The 21,499-nt window shown below is 34.2% G+C and overlaps 1 protein-coding gene across 1 annotated transcript in view; it reads left to right on the top strand.

The window, feature by feature from the left end:
* Positions 1 to 21,499, top strand: part of nonC (serine/threonine-protein kinase Smg1) — a 1,124,353-nt gene that overhangs the window by 115,311 nt on the left and 987,543 nt on the right. Inside the window, exons 7-8 of the mRNA XM_090398044.1 lie at positions 375 to 459; positions 6,625 to 6,697. Of these exons, the coding sequence (XP_090254170.1) occupies positions 375 to 459; positions 6,625 to 6,697 (158 nt within the window). The remainder of the gene's footprint in view (positions 1 to 374; positions 460 to 6,624; positions 6,698 to 21,499) is intronic.

Genomic DNA, 21,499 nt, shown 5'->3' on the forward strand with positions numbered 1-21,499 from the left:
ATCTGTCTACAGTTGTGATAATGATTACTGTCTAAATAGAAGAATGCTATTAATAAATTTACAATTTTTCCCTCTTTTTTTTTTAGCATTGTCTGTCTTTCCCCCACTCCCCCTCCACACATAAATGAGTTTCTGGTTATCTGAACTATTGCCATCTGATCTGGAAGTCCTTAGGAATATCTGATAGATTGCTTTGGTTATTAACATGAACTCACTTGCTTAAAAGTTTGCAAGGTGTCAATCCTCGACAACTGGCAGATTTTCCTTGGGGAATTTTGTATGTATTAGGTGTGTTGTTTATGGAAATGATTATATATATAAAACATTTCTACTGCTTTATATAATTTTATTTTTGTAAATTGAATTCATTGCAGGGTGTTCAGTACTGTTCTAAAAAGTTTAGGGACTCATGCCTTACCAAATGAAAACGGATCAGTAACATGGGAATTTTTGGTCGAGGTATGCATTGTTATTTAGTTATATTATTAATAATAATAATAAGTAAAAAAAAAAATGGAAAAAGTTCATTTAGTCCTATCCAAAAGTTATGTAATGAGGAAAGCTCATAGTGACAGTTTTAGACAATATAGAAAGAATTTATTATATTTAATGAAAATTATTGCATTAACTTCTGAAAGATTAAGAGTGAAACAGTACTTTGTGAATGAGGCCTTTAATTTTATCTGAAATTGAATAACATTTTTCTTCATTTGTCTAAAAAAAAAAAGTCATGACTTCATGAGCATTCACTATTACTTTTGTAATAATCCCTAATAGAAATCCCCATCTATTTCCTCTATGAATTGGACAGATTCATTTTTAAAGTATGTTGTGAAAGCGCTTTATTGTAGAAGCTGACTATTTCATGATTTCCCAACCAAAATGTTTAAGAATCTATTACTATTGTTGAATTATTAAAATAAAAAGAATGTTAATAAATTCTGAGTATAATTGTTGGCCTGGTAGGCTGAGCTTTTGATTGTAGAACAGATATCATATCTGTTCTACAATCAAAAGGCTGTATATCTCATTGCATGTCTTCAGGTGGTACATAATTTTATCACCAAGTATGAGGCTGTCAATGTTAATTGTATACACGAAGTGGCTTGGGCGGTGCTCAGATTTGAGCTTTGCTAAGATTCAAGAGCTAAAGTAATGTGTGTTAATTCATGACAAATCTATAAACTGTATTCATCTAAGAGTTGATTATTCATTTTCTGTTATGGTAATGATGTTGAAGGAAAAGAAAGTGAGGAAATTTAAACTTATTGTGAACACATACTGATTTTGGTGAAGCTGCTCACATTACTTTGTTGAGTGTATATTCTCGTACTAAGACATATCCTAAGAGGTGGTGTGTGGGATACTATGGAAGTCCAACACAGTTTTATTACTTTTTTTTTCCCACTTAGTCAGTTACCTGTGAAATGTGTGATAATGTCAGTTGGCCCTTACATTACTGTTTTATAAGGAGCTCATAACTGTACCAGTTTATCTAAATCTTAGTCTGCTTATTTCCTATGCCATTTTAATTTGAAGCATACCTATTTTGCTAGTAATTCATCTCAAGTTTTTTAAAGACAATACTATCTAAGATTGACTCCCTTACACATTCTTGTTATGCTAATATAGTCATTTCCTTCTATCTTCATTTTAATACTGATTCTAGTATGGAATCTCTGATTTTTATGGCTTGGCATAGTCTCCAATCTGCATTAGCTGTTTTGCTTTTTAACCCAGCTCTCAGTTCTGGATGATAAATTCAAATTTATAGGACATTTCAGATTGGTTTGAACTGTCCTATACACTGCTAGATAGTATTTCAGCTGATCTTTTTTTCTCTCTCTCTTCAAATAATATTATAATAATATTTAAATGACTATTCACCTTACCACATCATCACCATTTGATATGTACTTTCAAGAGGTGTACAGGTATGATAGTCCAACACTTTTTAAGTTTTTGTTATTTCAACCTTCCTGCTAATGATTCCTGTCAAGTTAATGTGATTTGTTAGGTCTTCCATTTCATTCTTTTAAGGCACTGCTTACTTACATCAGTCCACCTGTATCTTGGTTTTCTTCTGGGTCTTTTTCCTGTCATTCTTATGTGTAACAGCCTGTTTTGTTTACCATTCCAGGAGCCTCCATAGCTCCACATGTCATTAGTAATGACAGTACCTTTTGATTGAAAAGATCTGGATTCATATTCCATCACAAAAGCACCTTTATAAGGGCTTTTTGACTAAAGGAGAGTTTACAGACCTGATATTCAGATGCAGGATTATTTTCTCCCAGTAACTAACCTTTTTTATTCTGCATTACATGCAAATCAAGATGTTTTTTCGTGATTTTCAGAGTGAGAACATGTGTTATAAACTTTCTGTATTTCGATTACCCTGCTTTGTCTTTATTTGTTCTTTGGTTAAACTCTGTGAGATGTTATAAATGGTCGACTGCCATTATTTATTTATTTCTACTAGATGTTATGTCCTTATGCTGTATAGTCTAACAAATTTATTTCTTTTACGACTGCGCCAGTTAGACGATGTATTGAGTGCGAGATTATAAGATTTTAACTAAAGACAAAGCAGATATTGTTTGTATTCTCCTCTTATGTTAATTTCTATCTTTAACTAGGCGTGGCTTGATTATTGATTACTTAAACTTTATCTTACATAGGTTTGAAATTTTCAGGATAGTGCATTGACAGACTCAGTCCAATGTGTTGTTCACAAACATTTAATTAAATCAAAAAGGAATATTTACAGTTTCTTTGTTATTTTCAATTCTTCCTAATTCAAACTTATTTCTGATTTACTTCCTTTAAAGCTAAATTGCAATCTAGAATATCCTGCTAGTCATATAAGTAAACATATGAATATCAATTTACATTATCTTGTTGTACCCATAAACAAACACACTTGATGTATGTTCTTGTTTGGAATTATCACATATATAACTACTTACAATTCTTATTCAGCACTGCTTTTTACACGAATCTTTTGTTCACACGTAAGTACTCCTTCCTGTCTTTCTTTACTTTTGCTGGTCTGTTCTTGATTTCCTGCCAAATTTCTTCTTTGTCCAAGTCATCGATTATTCCATGCTCTATAGGACCCGTAACACGGCGGCAATGTTGCAGCTCTTTCTTTTCGATTCCTGACATTGGACCTCACATGACGGCAGACCCAGGTAGAAAATTCAGAAACCTACAACACTCCTGTTTTGATTACCAGCAGCAGATCTCATGTGGCGGTGGACCCTGGTAAGTGAAGGTGAAAACCTTAAAACAAAGTCCTTCTCGATGATTTGACTTATAAAAAGGCTGGACTTTCATTGTATGCATGCACTTGTCTCTCGAAACTTCTATATATGGTAATGTATTGATGTTCGTCCATGATTATCATACTTCATGCATTTTTTGAAATTGTCAGATATGGACATGAGTTAATAGCATTACATAATGACATCATGCACCACATTATTTTAACAAAGGCTCATGGTTAACTTATTACAATACAAAATTATTACAGACAAAATTTGACATTTCTTTTAGTGCAATCTTAGGAAAAGCATGCAAAAGTGAACATGATTAAGTTACACATTTCATGAGAGATTTTACACGTGTATTTAGCAACCATAATGTACTGGCATCATAGCTATAGTTGTTTTGGCTGCAATTTAAAACAGCCCATACAACCCATCTCACTATTCTTCTCCAATCCTTATTTTTATTCTGCTTAAAGCTATAGTGATCATGTTCAATTTCAATCCACCCCTCCCCTTATACTCATTTATCCTGATTCTCTCTGAAGATATTTCTTATTTCTTGTGTTTTTTTTTTTACAGTTATGTACATTTTTTTTATACTGGAAGAGCATAGTATTAGTAATGACTAATCTGTGTTCAGATCAGAAATCTAGCAATATTTTGAATAAACAGCCTTTTCCAATAAGAACTACTTTTTTAAAATAAATCTTTCAGCACCTTTGGAAAGACTATATGGCAGTACTGGTACAAATGAGTCACTTTGCCTAATTTTCCATTTTGAAAATCGTTTCCCATTGAAGTGCAATAATTTTCTTTCTTGTATAATGAAACCTGTGGAGCATTCATGACTAAACATACACACTAACCACAATAATAAGATTTTTAATACGTAAATATTTCATCCTAAGTATCATAGGACATTGTCGGTACAGTTTTATGTAGATTAGCATTACTTTTTTCAAACTTTGATCTCCACATTTTTTGAGATCAGTTTTTTTTAATCAATTGTAGCAATTTTTGATGTAATGTACTTGATAATTCAAAAGTCATGACTGATTAAGCAGTAAGGAATGGCTTGCTTTCTGATAATATGAGCACCTGGTGATTTGATAACTTCCTTTAGTTTAGTAAACGTGGGAATGAGTTTAGCCTATCTGCACTTTTTTAAAAGAGAGATTCTGACACGTAGCTTACCCTGTTTGAATTGAAGTTTGCCTAGTAAGTTTGTCTTCTGTACTCTCAGTTCCCCGTGAAGGAATAAGACTCGGTTGTATAATGAAACCTGTGGAGCATTCATGACTAAACATACACACGTAACCACGATAATAAGATTTTTAATATTTAAATATTTCATCCTAAGTATCATAGGACATCGTCAGTACAGTTAATTCAAACAATACTAGGAATCACATACAGTTAGGGTGCATGCTTACAATGGAATCCCTCTATGCGTGCAGTAGCGTGTTATAGAAATTTAATTAAAATATATCTGGGGTTAAAATATATTATAAGCAGAGCTAATCTCAGGTGTTATGGTCACTTAAACGGAATGGGCGAGGAAAGATTAGCAAAACAAGTGTTCTCTGCCAAGTTGGCAGGAAAACGACCCAGAGGAAAACCAAGATATAGGTGGATTGATACGGTACAAAGTGCCTTAGACGATAGAAATATAAGATCTGGTAATGTTGGAGTCTTGACAAGTAACAGACTGATTGGGAAGAAAATTGTAGATAGGAAGTTAGTAATGATGTAAATTTTTCATGTAGCACTATTATATCCTGTTACACCCTTTGAGGGTACATGGCAGGAATTTGATGATGACCAAAATAGAAAGGGAAAAAAAAAAAACATTGGCTAAGGCTATCCTAAACAGACAGTTTATAAGCTACTTTTTAATCCACCTGCTCACCATACTGAAGATAGTGATAGATTTTAGAAAGTTTAACAGTCTCGACTACCAAGAATTCTGAACACTTTGCTTTGATTGTTAAAGACATGCATCTTCAAAAAGATGGATGTCTTTAACAATCAAATATTGAATGGAAATTTCATGTTTAATCCTAAACCAAAAATCTGGCTACGATATGTTGATGATGTCTCTGCAGTCTGGGGTCATTCTGAACAAGAACTACACTTGCTTCTAGATAAAATCAACCTTCTTCATCGTCGCATCAAATTCCCGCTAGAAAAAGAATCTCCACAGGGCATCTCTTTCCTGGATGTACACGTCCAAAGAAAGGAAGATGGTTCTATCTCCACTACTGTCTATCATAAGCCAACATTTTCAGGTTGGCTTACGATAGACTACATTCACAATTCTTCAGCTCATCATCTGCTCAAAAATTTGACATCATTAAATCATTTCAGCATCACAGTTAAGGCAGGTGAGTGATTAGTATCATCATCAACAACAGCAGCAACCTTAACAAGGAGGTATAGTCCATCTAAAGCAGTGGTTCTTAACCTGGGGCATGTGCACCCCTGGGGGGTGTAAGAAAGCATTTCCAGGGGTGCGAGAGAAGTTTCTGAATTTTGACCTAGATTTGATGGACGACAGCTATTTAATAAAAGACCATCTTATTGAAATACGAGCCAATGCACGTATTCAAATGGAATTTGAAAAACTGGACTTAGAACAAATGTGGTACAGTTAGAACCTTATCTACACTGGCAAAAGCAGCATTGCAGACACTTTTACCATTTACCACCACCTACCTGTGTGAAATGGAATTTCATCACTTTTGCACATAAAAACAAAAGCCAGAAATCACTTAAATGCAAGTCATGACTTATGCGTGGCTCTTTCAAAAAAGGAGCCTTGCTTCAAAAGTATTATTATGAATAAACAACAACAACAACAACATAGCCATTAAAAATTGAGATATTGTTTTGTATGTATATGTGAATGTATGTTTATTCTTCATTAAATAAATTATCTTGCAATAGATGTAATTTTCTAAATAAAGAAATAGAAACACATTTTTCAAGGGGGTGTGAGAACTTATTTTTAGATTCAAGGGGATGCCGATCACTAAAAAGGTTAAGACCCACTGATCTAAAGTTAATAGTGTTCTGAACTTCATGAGTTATTCTCTTATCTATTCTGTGTCTAATTATTTATTTGTTCATGTTTTCCAGGATTGAAATGCATATAAATCATGTGTAGTATGGTTTACGTTTATGGAAGGGGAAAAAAAAAAAATCATTTCTATTTAAAATTTGCTGTGTTGTGAGAAAACAGTTGGTGTTACTAAAGAGATATAAACTTCTCAGCTTAAATATTTCATTGTTAACACTCAGCTTTAAATATTTCATTGCTAAGTGTAACCTATTCTATTTTTTTTTATTTCAGCGGCTAAAAAACTTTCTGAAATGTGTAATGATGTCGTTGGAATATACATACCAGGACAGTTTAGTAACAGCTGGTAAGTTAATGTTATCTTTCATAAATCCTAATTCTAGATTTTATTTCATGAGAGGTTACTGAAAGTGGTCAGAAAGAAAAAAAGTAAGAACCTTGATGCTTTTTTACTTGAACAGCTGGAAGTTATAGCACTTTGGAACATGTGAAGAGGGTGATTTGGATATTGAACCATAGCTGCTTTTTGTTTTTATAGAGGTAGAGGAAAGTTGAGGAATAATGAAATTTAGTCAGCTGAACAGCACTCATGAAATTATTTACAAAAAGGCATAGAACAGAAATAGACTGTCTATGAGAAAGTGCTTGGAATGAAGGAATGATTATTGGACAACCAGACTACTCCCTAGTAGATAGCATCAAGATTTTTAGAGCATTTTTGGCTTCCTCTCCTCCCCACACATAAATGAGAAAACTGTATTGTAAGGTAGGTGCATTTGGAATTGGTAGAGGATTATCAATTGCATAGAAGAAAATGGATGTGCAGGAAAGAATACTAAATGTTTTGGAGGCTGAGATGGCTGTGGATATCATGGACTTGTCTCAGGAATGGTTAGGGTTGCAAGTCAACCAAGAAAAGAACTCGGATCTTATTTAGAGAAATGACTGTTATCAAAAGTGGTGTGGAGGGATGATTGAGATCTCTCTCTGTCTTATGAAAAGACAGGGAAGACTGTGTTTTGTTAGCATTCTAGATGAGATTGTCCTTACTCCAGAATAACGAGTGATTTATTTTGACAGTTTAATGGAATGAAGCACATCATGAAGGAGTTAATTACTTTTCAAAGACCTCAGTATTTGTATCTGTAACTGAGACATCATTAAGGACACAATATAAAACTTTGGTACATGCTGACAACAGAAAGGAACTGGAAATAATTAGACATGCAGGCTAAAATCCTAAGCATTCATCCTGGGCAAGTGCTTTTAAATAGTCATGGCTATCATGTCTTAGAATAATGGTTTCCCATATCTTATGTGGATGTACACACACACATTTATGTAGGTGCAGAGCAGCTGCAGATTTTTTTTTTTTAAAACAGTTATGCTTATACTTGCTATGATTAGCATAGTTTTTTTTTTCTGTGGGTTGTGTCTGCGACATGGTCTGTTAGATTTACATGTATTTATATGTATGCTGTTCCAGATGTTCTGGTCTGTCCATTATAGGCCACTACCTTGTAGGTGCAAGAAATTTTGTATGTGCAGTTGGAACAGACTAGAGGATTGATCTCTGGCAGAGTGGATAAGGACACTAAACTTGTTATGAAGTTTGAAAGCTTTACAGAGATTGTACTTCAATGCCTTCATTGTTCTGACTATTCTTTCTGTGGAGTGCCCATAATATATGGAAGAAGAAGAAGAAGAATAGCATGTATCTTTATGTTCAGAGGGGTGATATTTTGGTGGAGAGGTAGATTAAGCTTATATGTATGAAGAAGTTCATCATTTAAGGCTTAATTATCAAAGATCTTGAAACTTTATATGCTACAAGGTTTGTTGAGGAATGGAGCATGTTGTGATGTTAGCAAATTTATAGTAAAATTAAGGCTGGCGAGAGATGGTCAATGATGTAGAAAGGACTTAGATGAGAGCCCTGGTTTTCTTAGCCATTGGTGGAAAAATCTTAACAGAGGAAACTGATTACTCGCGGGCCGAAACCAGTATATAAGATGGCAGTACATTGAGTTAGCATCTTTGTCAGACTTGATCCATTGCTCTTAAAATGTCAGGAGCAAATTGGAATATCTTCAAACCTTTCCTTGTCTTATGTGCAGAAGTATGGAATGTTGGCTAAGATGATCCACTATGGATCAATACCAATGGAATCCTTATTGATAGTCATTAATTAGAAGACCTCTAGGTAGTGAAGAAGTATATAATCTTTGTTATTTTTGAGAGAACTGAGCCAAGGGCTGTGGCATGATAGTTTGATGTTTGCCCTTTTTAAGTAGGTTGAATATATGCATTTTGACATACAATAGAGAGCAGTTTATTCTCTTTACAAGTAGAGTAATTTATTCTTAATATCATAGTTTGTTATGCTTCTCTGGAGCTGTTAGAGAAGATAAGTTTAAGAATAAAATAACTTTTCATGTGATTTTCCTGTCAAAAAATTTTATTTACAGGTATCTTTTCCCCTTTCAGTAAATTCCTTCCAACTCTTCCTGTATGACATCCCTTCTTCCACACTTTCCCTTTAATCTTCTATCAGTATCTTTTATTCTACCTATTTATTCGATCTCCAGCTGTTTAAAAAACAAAAAAAAAGAAAAGAAAAAACTTTACCTGACACTGTTGTACTGTAGGTTTTATGGCATTATTGTGTGGGTGTGATATTAAAAGCAAAAAAGAAACAACAACAAAAAATTCTATCTATTCATTAACTTATCTATGATTTGCACACCTTTCACCACTTTCATCATCAAATTCCTGATATGTATGCTCAGGGAGTGTACATGATATTCATAATAATATTATATGAAGTTAGCATATTTACTTGCTCTCAACAATTTTCCTCTAAATTAATCTATTATCTGATCATATAGTTTGGTCTTATAAAAGCCATATCATATAGTATCAGTATACCTATATCTTGGTCTAGCTTTGGGTTTTTTCCCAAAACTCTGGGTTTTCTCTGGTTTTGTTCCAAAAGCTTTTTTTACTATCCTTTCCTCTCCCATTCTGTTTAGGTGACCATACCACCTCGGAATAGCTCTGCTAACAGGTTCATGAATGCCAGCAATGTGAAGTTCTTTCCTAATGTCATGGTTTTTAATATGATATTGCCATTGACCCCATTTGTTCACCTCCCTTAATCTTTCTCAGAACTTGGATATCTATGGTCTCCATCCAGCCTTTGATCAAGTGTTCTGTTTCTAATCTATCTATCAGATCCATAAGTTAAAATTGGTTTGAAAGCTGTCTTGTATATACCTAGTTGAGCGTTTTGACTAATTTCTTTCTTATTCTGTATAAATTTATTCAGTTCACTTCTTACCATACTTGCCTATTTCCATATTTAATTTGCCATCTTCGATAAAAATTGTGTCAATATAACTAAAATGTTTTATTTATTTATTTTTTATGTTACTATCACACATGATGGCTATAAGACCTGTAGCAAATAAATGGCATGTTTGGGCTGAGGTCAAGAATGAAGTAAAAAAAAAATAAAAAATAAATCAGCTGACACCTTTTATTCCCATGTAGAGAGTAGGTGAAGAAAGGCAGCTGGCATCTACCATAGAACTGATGTAAAAGATGATCAGGGATAACAGGATTGGTGAATCTGCAGTTCAACTGGAAAGGGATGGTGGGTAGCTGCTGCTGCTCACGTTCCTGTAAGTTTAGCAGAAATGGTGAGCATAATGAGCATACTCTGCTGAACAGTGACCATGGAATAATCTGCAGAAGTTGATCATCTATGAGACAGTGGCTGAAGAGAGTTTGAGAGATGGGTTTCAGTCAACCAAACTACTCTCTTTTGGACTGCATCAAGATGTTTTAAAGAAGTCTTAGGTGCACCACCCCAAATATGACCACAGTATTCGAAGGTTGGGCGGACTTGAGATTTGTACAGAGTAAGCAACTGGACAGGAAATTGAAAAAGTATGCCAAGTTTTCTGGAAAAGATGCTATGGTAGTGATGTGATTGTGTCAGGAAAGATGAGGAGTAGGAGTTGTTTCCAGGAAGCGAGATCTTCTGTCTTGACTGTTGAGTATTATCAAAAGTAAGTAGAGAATAATTAAGTTTTTTTTTGTGAGAAAACAGGCAAAGCTGTATTTTGGAAGTGGTGAAGGTGACTAGGATTTTGTTGCCCTATTACAGAATGGTGTGCAGATCATTGTTTAGAGTACTTATAAATAATCTTGAAGCTTGAGAAGGTTTTTCATATGAGTAGGATGAGTAGAGAGAGAGTGCTATCATCAGCAAAACTGTAAAAAGGGTCTGAGGTCAGTGAGAACAGATCTTTATATATATATATATATATATATATATATATATATATATATATATATATATATATATATATATATATATATATATATTTGTGTGTGTTTGTGATATGTGACCCTCTAAAGCAGTGGTCACCAAAGTGGTCAATATAACATTGTTAGGGGTCGATTGGGGATCGATAGAAAAATATAAGACATCATTGTATGGATAATATTTAATCCGGTTAACTTGGATTACCTCCATCCTGAATGACAACGCAATTAAGAGTGAATCGTGGGAACAGTGACATGAATAGGACCTGTAAGATGGAGCAAGGTCATGAAAATAGTTAGAGGCCAATCAAGTAGGCCAAAATGACGTATTTACCAATAAATGGATGTTGGTGGTTCCTGCCTGGCCTGTGCGGCGGGAGTGAGATTGCAACACGTGCGCGGTTCTTATTTAGTTGACGATGATGATGATGAACAGGCTATTTTTCTACCCACTGTAGGGTGAAAGCCACTCCCATTGCAGGAGGTTTGGGTCTACTGCTCCCATGGTGACCCAGTCCATAATTGGAGAGTATATCTATATTTGGGTAAAGGAATGTATGAAGGTGGAAGACAATCACAAACATCCATGCCTACGCTGGATTCGAACCCACAGCCTATTGGTTGGAGAGCGGATACGCTAACCACTCAGCCAACCAGGCCGACTCTTATTTACTTACATGTATTCAATCCCAGTCTCATTTTCGCGCATCGACATACAAGTGAGCGTTAATGTTCTAAAATTCATCAACATACATATTATAATTCAATCATTATTCATTAATGAACTAAACTTCTCTATTTTGAAGAGTTGAGCAGGACTGGCAGTAATACCAGTAATATTAATACCAGTAGATTATTAATATCACTAGTAATACCAGTGATATTACTAGTGATAGTAATAGTAGTAGTAATAGTATTATGATAATATATACTATATTATACATGCAATAAACACTATAACTATAAAATAAACAATCTAAAAACTCACATAAGCATCTTTTTTTGCTTGTCCTATTATAATTACATAATAGTAAAATAGAGGGGGGTCGATAAAAAGTCAAGAAACTCTTCAAGGGGTCGACGGTCAAAGAAGTTTGGCGACCCTTGCTCTAAAGTGTGCCACCCAAGACCTCTCATGTCTGGGCCTAAGAACAGCACAGCTCATGGGAATATAACAAAGATCTGTATTTAAGTTTTGTAGATCTGAAACGACATATGACAAGGTGCCAAGAAGAAAACTGTTCAAAACGCTACAGTTGTGTGGTGTAAATAGGATATTATGAGGAAGAGGGTTGGAAATAACAGAGCCTCAAGGAACACCTGCATTTGCAGAAAAATCTGAAGAAAGAACACCTTCTACTATTACATAATAGTGGAAGGTGTTCCTGCAATGCCAAACCCTATCAAATGTCAGATGCAACAGCCATTGGTTTCTTCAAAGTTTTCATGGCATGTGGGTGACACCAGGATATCTGCTGTGCATATCCTGATTGGCGAAATCCATATTGATTGTTATTATTGATTAGATGATACTTCTCCAGATATCCTCCATTTCTTTGGACAGTGCTAAGATGAGAGTAGTAGGTTGATGGTTGAATGGTAGTTATCACCTTTTTTTGGAATTGGCTTTATGTAGAATTGCTTCCAAGCTGTTGGGTGGATCTCAGCTGAGTATAATGTGTATAAAAGATAAAGAACTGGTGTTAGTTCAGGATATCTCTTGAGAAACTGGTGGGATTCCATCAGAACAGGAAGCTGTTTTTTTGATGCTCAGTTTGTTCTTTTTCGTGGAAGGCTGCAAGAGGCATATGAGGCAATGTTCCATAGGAGGCAGAGGAGGTGGTGATTTGCCTTCAACATCTATGTAGGAGTAAGATGAGAAGAATGATGTCAGATTGACCCTCCCTTTAGGTTATGTTGCAATGCTATGATTTGGATGAGAAAGAGCCAGAAGCACAAGTGAGCAAAAGTTTCACTCAACAGTGTTTGTAAGACCAGAAAGCACGACTCCCATTAGCAAAGTTTGTAATTTTTCTATATTTCGCCATATCGAAATCCACCTTGGTTTTTTTAATGATGGATTTGCAAGTATTGCAATCTTCAGCTTCATTCTGCAAATGAAGCTGGAATCTTGTCTTAAGCCACTTCTGATTAGTGGTTTTTTTTTTTTTTTTTTTTTTTTTAAGTTCTTGGACCATCCTGGAACAGAAAAACCATGGTTTGAAAATGGTGGGAATTTTGAACAGAGTGATTCAACATGGATAATTTTTGTAACAAGCACACAGGTATCTGGATCTGAAGAACGGAAACCATAGTCTGACCATTGGAAGGAGGAGTAACATTGTTGTAACTACATGAGGTAATGAATGGCTGAGAGAAGGATATTCTGCAGGAGATGAATCTTGGATGAGATCTGTATTATTAATAGAAGCAGTCACCTCTACAGTGTGTCCAAACAGAAAACTGGTTAAGGAAAGATCCAGGCTGTTGGATGTGTGGAGAAGATTATTATGGATTGTGTCATTGTGTCATTTAGAAATGCAAGTGGTGAACCTTGCCCATAAGAGCATCTTTTGACTTCTTTCCAAGTAATATATTTAGGAGTATAACACCATCTGCAGAAAGTAAAGAGCTGGGATTAACATTTCCTACTATAATATCATGTTAAGTACCACTTTCCTTCATATTGTAATCCATATAGATGATGAATAACAGTGAAGATAATGTGCACCCTTGTCTGATACCTAACTGAACAGTTTCATGTTAAGCTAAAAACTATCTTCATGTGCCTCCTTCAATTCTGCCTTTTGACTTATGACTCAAATATAGACTAAGTATTGCTTGATATAATATCCTATTTACACCACATAACTGTAGCATTTTGAACAGTTTTCTTCTTGGCATCTTGTCATATGCCGTTTCAGATCTACAAAACATAAATATAGATCTTTGTTATATTTCCATGAGCTGTGCTGTTCTTAGACCCAGACTTGATAGCTCCTCGGTCACACACTTTAGAGGGCCACACATCACAAACACACAAAAAATAAGTTTATTAAATAAGAGATAAAAAATGAAATATTCATAATTAATCTTATGAAAAAAAATTCATGGAGTATATATAATTATATATAACAATTTATGAATTATCTAAGTCTTTTTTTTTTATTACTCAATCAAATGTCGCTAGACCATCAGCAGAACATCAAAGCATGTGCAATAATAATTAAATTCAGCCATTTTTGATGTTTAGCTCACTTTCAATCATAAAAACTAGCTTTACAAATACTTTTTGATTTTGTCATTATGAAGATATATTTGTCTAGGTACTATTCTTCCAGGGCAAGGGTATCATTTGTATTCATGCCTTGGGGCCCTGTAAATTTAAAGGAAAGGGCTGACCCATTACTTTCCACTATTTGTCTTGAAAATTTGATCCTGACAATCTCTATTTGACCTGAATCCAGCTTGTTCTTCTCCAAGCTTTTCTTGCACAATTTTTCTTAGCTGTTTCTCAAGTAGCTTGCATAAATCTTAAACAGGAACACTCAGCAGGGAAATTCCTCTGTAATTCTTACATTCACTTTTATTTCCATTTTTATAGATGGGTACTACGAAAACTCTACTCCAATCATCTGGAATTCAACCCTCTGATCAGTTATTCTAAATTATGCAGTGTTGCCATTATAAAACTGTTATATTTGTTTTTTCTTAGTCTTTGTGTTCATTTTTCTTTATTTTCTCTTATTTGCCAGGAACTTTCAATATGGTTTCTTCTTTTCATTGACTGCCTCTTTAAACTCCTGAGTTCTGAGTCTTTGCAGACAACTTCACCACATGCCTCTATGGCTGAATCAGTTATTTTTTTTTCAGGGTTTGCCACTGAATCTACATGATTATTGTTTCCAGTTTAACATTTTCTTGAATAATGTTTTGTGAGTCACCTCTGAAAGCTGCTGAACTTTGATTTGCTTTAGAACTTTCTTATACACACTTCTTTTTTTTTCCAATATGAAATTCAATTTTATCTGCTCAGAACTAAATGGTGATCACTTCAGATTTTAGATCCTGTGCATACTCTTGTGTCTTTAACCAGAATGAAGATAATCACTGTCAACCATGAATGATATTAAAGAATGAGACTTCTTTTTCTTGTGTGTTCTTTCTATATTAATTTGTGCTCATCTTGCTAGGAACATTTTGTATACTTTCTTCTTTTCCAGGACTGCTTTAACTTTTTGTATCCACCATTAGATTCTTATTTTTCTATCCTTGTAGACAACTTCACTACATTCCTCCTTAGCTGAATCAAGTAGTCTTTTTCTGAGACTCCAAGGTTTGGTGCTTGTTTTCAATCTGTTTCATTTTTTCTTCAATAATACTTGTATAGTCAAGTCTACAATTTACTTGTGAAAGCTGCTCAACTTTAATTGTTTTTAAAACTTTCTTATATATTTCAATGTGATATCCGTTTTTATCCTACTTAGTGTCACTTCCAATTTCAAATTGTCTGTACACTCTTGTATCTTGAACCAGCATGACAATATCACTATCAACATCGATGTCAATGAGGCTTTTCTTATTTTTTGTGTTTTCTCTTCATGTAAACTTGTGCACATTTGTGTTAGAACAGAGTCAATATCCTGAACAGAAATCCAGCAGGTACTTTATTATTAGCTTTGCTTTCTCCTTCAAATTTTCCCAAAACATTTGTCTATTTTTGTGAATTATTTCCTACTTTACTTTTTAGATGTTTAACAAGGACCATCTTTTACTTTGTCCGCTGCTTTGTCTAATGCCTCAAAAAGTCATTAGAGAAGGCAACTGCCACAAAGAAAAAAGAAAATCTGATACTCAAATTTTTTTTGCTCTACCCAGATTATTTAAATATTCCTCTATACTTTTAAGATGATCAAACTATTGAAGCCTTTAATAATAGATTTAGTTTAATCCTTTATTCCTAAATAAATTTTCAACAAATATTGAAGCCTTATCTTTTCTTCTTTTTCTGACATTCTTCTGTCCCATTTGATTCACTCCCTCTTGATTTCATATATTAGGCCTTTATGGTTTTTGCTAGCATTAGTCTTCTACATTTATTTCCTTTGCTTCTGTCTGCTTCAACTTTTCTGTTATTCTTAGATTTAAGATTTGAATCACATTGTCTTAAAGTAAAAATTCGATTGGCATAAAATACACGCAATTTCCATATAACACAGTACTTTTACGACACGGTTTCACTCTTACATGGGGAATTGCTGCAAACCTCACATAACAAGATAATTTTGAGGTTTTGTGCTGGGAAAACTGCTACTATATTTGATGTAATTTTTTTCAGCATTTCTATTCATTTATTGTGAATCTTCACTGTTTACTTGCTAGCTATTATGCAACAACAACAACAACAACAAAAAAAAAATAAATAAAAATATTGGGAAGTACCTGTGTTTTATTTTGTATGGAAATCCTCATGTTTATTTTTGACTTTGAAGCATACATATATACAGTTTTTAGCTTTTAAGGTTTTTATAATTTTGGTTTTCATCTGATCTTTTTAAAATTTTTTTAGATATATATACATTTACTGAACTTCGTTATTAAGAACCGTATCACATTAACTTTTGTTCTGAATTAAATTCAAGTCCAAAGGAAGCTTTGTTTGTCTAGAACAGATAAAAATTTTGGATTGTCTTAAAAAAGGGGAAAGTATCATGTATTTCAAAAAAAGTATAAATTTAAATGAAGCAACAATCCAGACCATAAAAATTAATAAAGGGTAATAATAATAACATAGCAATGAATAGTGCTAAATAATTAAAATAAATAATAAATTGTAATAACAGAAAATTTATTTAGTATAACCCTTGTATAACATGATAGATAGGTTTGTATAAAATCTCAGCAAAATTTTGTTATATCGGACTAAGAACCGATTCCAAATGAGTGAAGGGATTATGTTCCAAATAGCTAACAAAAATACACCATTTTATTTTAATTAAAAAAAAAACAATGCTTATTAAAAGATATGTATATACACACACCTCAAGGGCTCACTCTAGTGATACACGCACAGCAAACCCTAGTCACCTGAAGCTGGACCGTGTCTTACTTCATATAATATACACCTGTTATATTATCTGTAGACTGGTTCCTACTCTTCTTTCCTTCTGTATTTCTTTTCATCTCCTTCCCACCAGTGCTATTAGAGCAGTGTTTCCCAGTGGGGGACGTATGCCCCACAGGAGAACAATTTGAATATTTTGGGGGGCAATTAGAAAATGACATTACATTCGTCACCTCATCACCATATACTCAAAAAAACTCGCCATTGTCAGCGATAAATTGTCGATGTTGCAACCATGACTTTCCGAGAAAAAAAGCTGACATCACTAGTACAGCAGTCAACATAAATACAGTATCTCAAGAAGACTCTCAGAAAGGCAAAATGATGAGTCTATTAGAAATTTATTTAACATAAAAGGCATCGCTTTCTGACAAGACAGAAACGAAATACTGAAATTTAACTATTTTTGCAAAAAAATACTGTTGCCCTTCCTGTCGTCATATTTAGTTGAATGTGGCTTTAGTGCTGTAAATGACTTGCTATTGAAAAAAAGAAATCATCTGGATATCACAAACCATGGGGATTTGAGATTGAAAAATGACTAAATTAGTATTTCAAATAAAAACTCTTTGCAGCAGACATCAATCTCGAGGAATGCATTAACTTGGATTTAGTTTTCCCCAGTTCAGTTCAGTTTATGTTTTATAATATACAAAGTGTAATATAAAATTTATATTCATTGAAGAAAGTCAAATTAAAAACAATTTTACCTATGTTCCTTTTTTATTTAAAGTACATATTTATATTTTACTTTTTCAGAACTTGGCTGACTATTATGCTGGGGGGGGGGGCATCAAAATATTTGAGACGTTGAGGTGGAGGCATGATCCAAAAAAACGTTGGGAAACACTGTATTATAGTATTCGAGGTCTAGGGGTGATTCTTTCCTGTTTTCCTTTTTTTTTTCCACCTTACACAGTGGGAATCTACCTTCTCACCCGGGCACCTGCCTACTCCCATTTAAAAATGTTGAAGAGATCTGAACTGTATACCGCATCGGTTGTTGCGCAGCTTACCAAGGGTCCCGCTGGATGTTAGCTCCCTGGTCATCCAGTGATAAGTGGGCTACAGGAGCAAAATTTGCAGAACTCAAAAGTAATTACTAGGAAAAAGTGTTGCATGGCTGAAAATCAACATGAAATTCGAAAAAAGTCATGCAATGCTTCTATTGTTCAAACCCCTCAGTTAGGGTATTTCAGAAACGAATGTTGCAACTTTGGCTTGAACTACACCCAAATTCGGAAATTTCATTTGAAAGGTTGATGCAGCAGCATAGCTTCATTATCAAATGCAAGATATTTAGCAAACTTGAGCTTGAAGCACTGAAAATTCAAATTGTAAAAGTAGACTGTACTGGCCCTGAACTGACCGAGAATATGAATGAAGCCGAACCAGATTCCAATGTGCAAAATTCTGAAAATATAGAAATAGCTGAAAGGAATCTATCAGAGAAGGAACAAGAACTCACCACAAAATTTACAGAGAAAATGAACAACAATGTGGAACGAGTCAGGCCTCCAGTATTGAGGCAATTACTTCAACAAAAGTTCTTTTGTAAAAGAACTTTTACAAAACACCAATAAAGTTGATTAGCCAATTCCTACTGGAACTATTAGACAAATGAATCAACTTATGTACTTAATATCCTACGTAGTAACATCTGAATTAGGCTATAAGATTAGTGAATTCAAAAGCAGTAAGGCACAGAAACCAAAGTGGGAGTATTGACTAGAGAATAAAATTTGTAAACTTAGAGTAGATGTGAGCAATTTTAAAAACTTAAGGAAAAGAAGCTGAAATACCCGAAAACCCAAAATAATCTCATAAAGAGGTATAATATTGGAACACGACCTATTGATGAAGTATTAGAGGAACTAAATCAAAAAATAGTTGCAGTTGCAGCTAAAATAAGAAGATACACTGCATGCGTTGAGCAGTACAATCAAAATTCGATGTTCTGCATTAATCAGCACCAATTTTACAAGAAAACTGATAGCTGCAGGAATGATAATTTAAAGAAAATATAAATATAAATACTACAGACAAAGGAAATACACTTAAATTTTGGCAAAGCCTATGGGACAACCCTAAAAAGCATAATAACAAGTCAAAGTGGATTGAACAAATTATAAATGAATCTCAATAACAAAAAATGGACCAACTGAAAATAACAACTGAAATGGTTCAAAAGCAAGTTAAAAGGATAAAAAATTGGTCAACACCTGGGAAGCATGAATTACTTGGCTACTGGTTGACATATCGGACAGACTTACATGAAAGACTTGTTAATCGATTTAACGATATTTTAGAAGGACAAAGCAGAGAAGAGTGGCTCACAACAGGGAAAATGTTTCTGATCATAAAGGATAAGGAAAAAAGTCCAAAGCCAAGCCAGAAAACTTTCGATCAATAACCTGCCTGTCAACAACTTTTAAACTACTCACAGGCATACTAGCTGACAAAATATACAACTATCTTAAAGCAAATTTGTTTTTTCAGATTGAATAAAAAGGTAGCAGAAAAAATTCGAGTGGCACAAAAGACCAATTGCTGATTGACAAAATGATTTTGAAAAATTGTAAATGTAGAAAATCCAGCCTTCATATGGCTTGGATAGGTTCTAAAAAAGCATTTGATTCTGTGCCTCATAGTTGGATTTTAAAATGCATAGAGTTATTCGGTATTAGCAAAAACATACAAAAATTCTTGCAAGCCAGCACGAAAAATTGGAAAACAATGTTGATCCTGAATAGAGAAGAAATTGGGGAGGTAAACATAAAAAGGGTTTTTTTCAAGGAGATTCATTATCTCCTTTATTGTTTATCTTGTCTTTGATTCTCCTTAACTATATCAATAGATTTTGGAACAGACAAATGTACAATTGTTGGAATAACAAGAGGAAAGTTTGAAGACCTCAACGAAATCAAGCTGCTCAATGGCGAACAAATTAAGGCAATAAAATTCGAAGATAGTTACAAATATTTGGAAATTTTAGAAGCATCAGAAATTCTGCACAATAAGATCAAAGAAAAAACTAGAGCAGAATACATAAGGCGGCTAAGAAAACTTCTTAAGTCAATGCTTAATGCCAGGAACTTAATAAAAGTAATTGACACCTGGGCCATCCCTGTTGTGAGATATTCAGCAGGTATTGTTGAGTGGTCATAGCTAGAATTAGAGAATTTAGACCAAAAAACTCCAAAATTAATGACAATACACAATGCCCTTAATCCTCGCAGTGACATTGATAGGCTCTATCACGCAAAAAAGGAGGCAGAGGATTACTACAAGTAAAGCAAATTGTTGAAGAAGAAATACGAAATCTGAATGATTATCTGCAGAAAACAATAGAGAAATTTCTAATTGAGGTAAGGAAAGAGGGTTCATTTAATCCCATGGAGACAAAATTAGAGTACAAGACCAACCAAGTAAAAGTGAAAACTGAAAGATGGAAAAATAAGGCATTGCATGGAAACTACCTTCACAGGATAAAGGACAGCACTGACAGGAACATGATTTGGTAATGGTTGAGAAATGGAGCACTAAAGAAAGAAACAGAGTCGGTAATTTTTGCAACACAAGAACAAGCCATTGAAACCAATGTTATGAAGGCAAAAATACAAAAAATTCAAGAAGACAGTAAATGCAGATGTGCAAAGAGAAGGAAGAAACGGTAGACCACATTATAAGTAGGTGTGCAAAAATCGCACAAATTGAGTCCTGTAAAAGGCATGATAATGTGGCTAATATAATTCACTGGCATTTATGTAAAAAATGTAGGTTTAAAGTATCTAAAGACTATTGGAAGCATGAAGTTGACCAAAAGGTGATTGAGAATGAAAAAACTAAAATACTCTGGGATTTCAAAATCTGGACTGACAAAGGCTTGGAATGTAATACATCCAATATAACAGTGGTTGGGAAAAAAAAGTGAAAACGAGGGTGATCAGTTTATCGAAATCAGTACCAGGAGATAGCCAAATTGCCGAAAAAGATGCTGAAAAAAAATTACAAAGTATCGGGAGTTGCAAATCGAAGTTGAACGAATTTGAAAAACAAAGTTATTCCCATAATATTGGTGCTTCTCCATCCCCCAAACACTGAAAAAACATCTAGAAGCACTTGAGTTAGATGGAGTAAAAACCAGGTAGTTACAAAAGACCACTTTGTTCAGCTTTGTTTAGGTTGCTGCTTAATTTGTTGTTTGAATTTAGTATACAAGCAGTTTCCATCCCTATTTTTCAGCTAAATTGGCGGGGAGGGATCTCAAACCTCTCTCGATATGATAAATTATATCAAGTTTGTTTACTGACCTCGGTGCAATGCCGTAGTTTGATCCTTTCTCCAGCAGCGAGAGTTCACCTTGGATGAGATTGTAGTGTGATTGGTTGATAACCAGGCCGTGGTCCGATGGTGGTTGGTTGCTCCTAATTTCGCTTGTGGGTGATTGGCTGCTTTTTGTGTTGTCGGTTTGCGATTGGCTGCTCCTTTTGTTATGGCATCGTAATTGTCTTGTGCTTTTCTGTTGTTTTAAAGCCTGAAACTTCATTATTAATTTTTCATTGTTTTTGAGTAATAGGTGCTTGGCCAAGTTGTCTGTGATCCTGTCCAAAATATCCCAAATTTCCGGATTAATGTAACTGGATAGCTCATATTTTAGTTGTGATAGTTTGGCTTGGGTAGATGCTAAGT

Source organism: Typopeltis vanoorti, chromosome 9, assembly GCF_054136105.1.
Source record: "Typopeltis vanoorti isolate ZY-2024b chromosome 9, IOZ_Tvanoo_1.0, whole genome shotgun sequence".
In the NCBI taxonomy this organism is placed as follows: domain Eukaryota; kingdom Metazoa; phylum Arthropoda; class Arachnida; order Uropygi; family Thelyphonidae; genus Typopeltis; species Typopeltis vanoorti.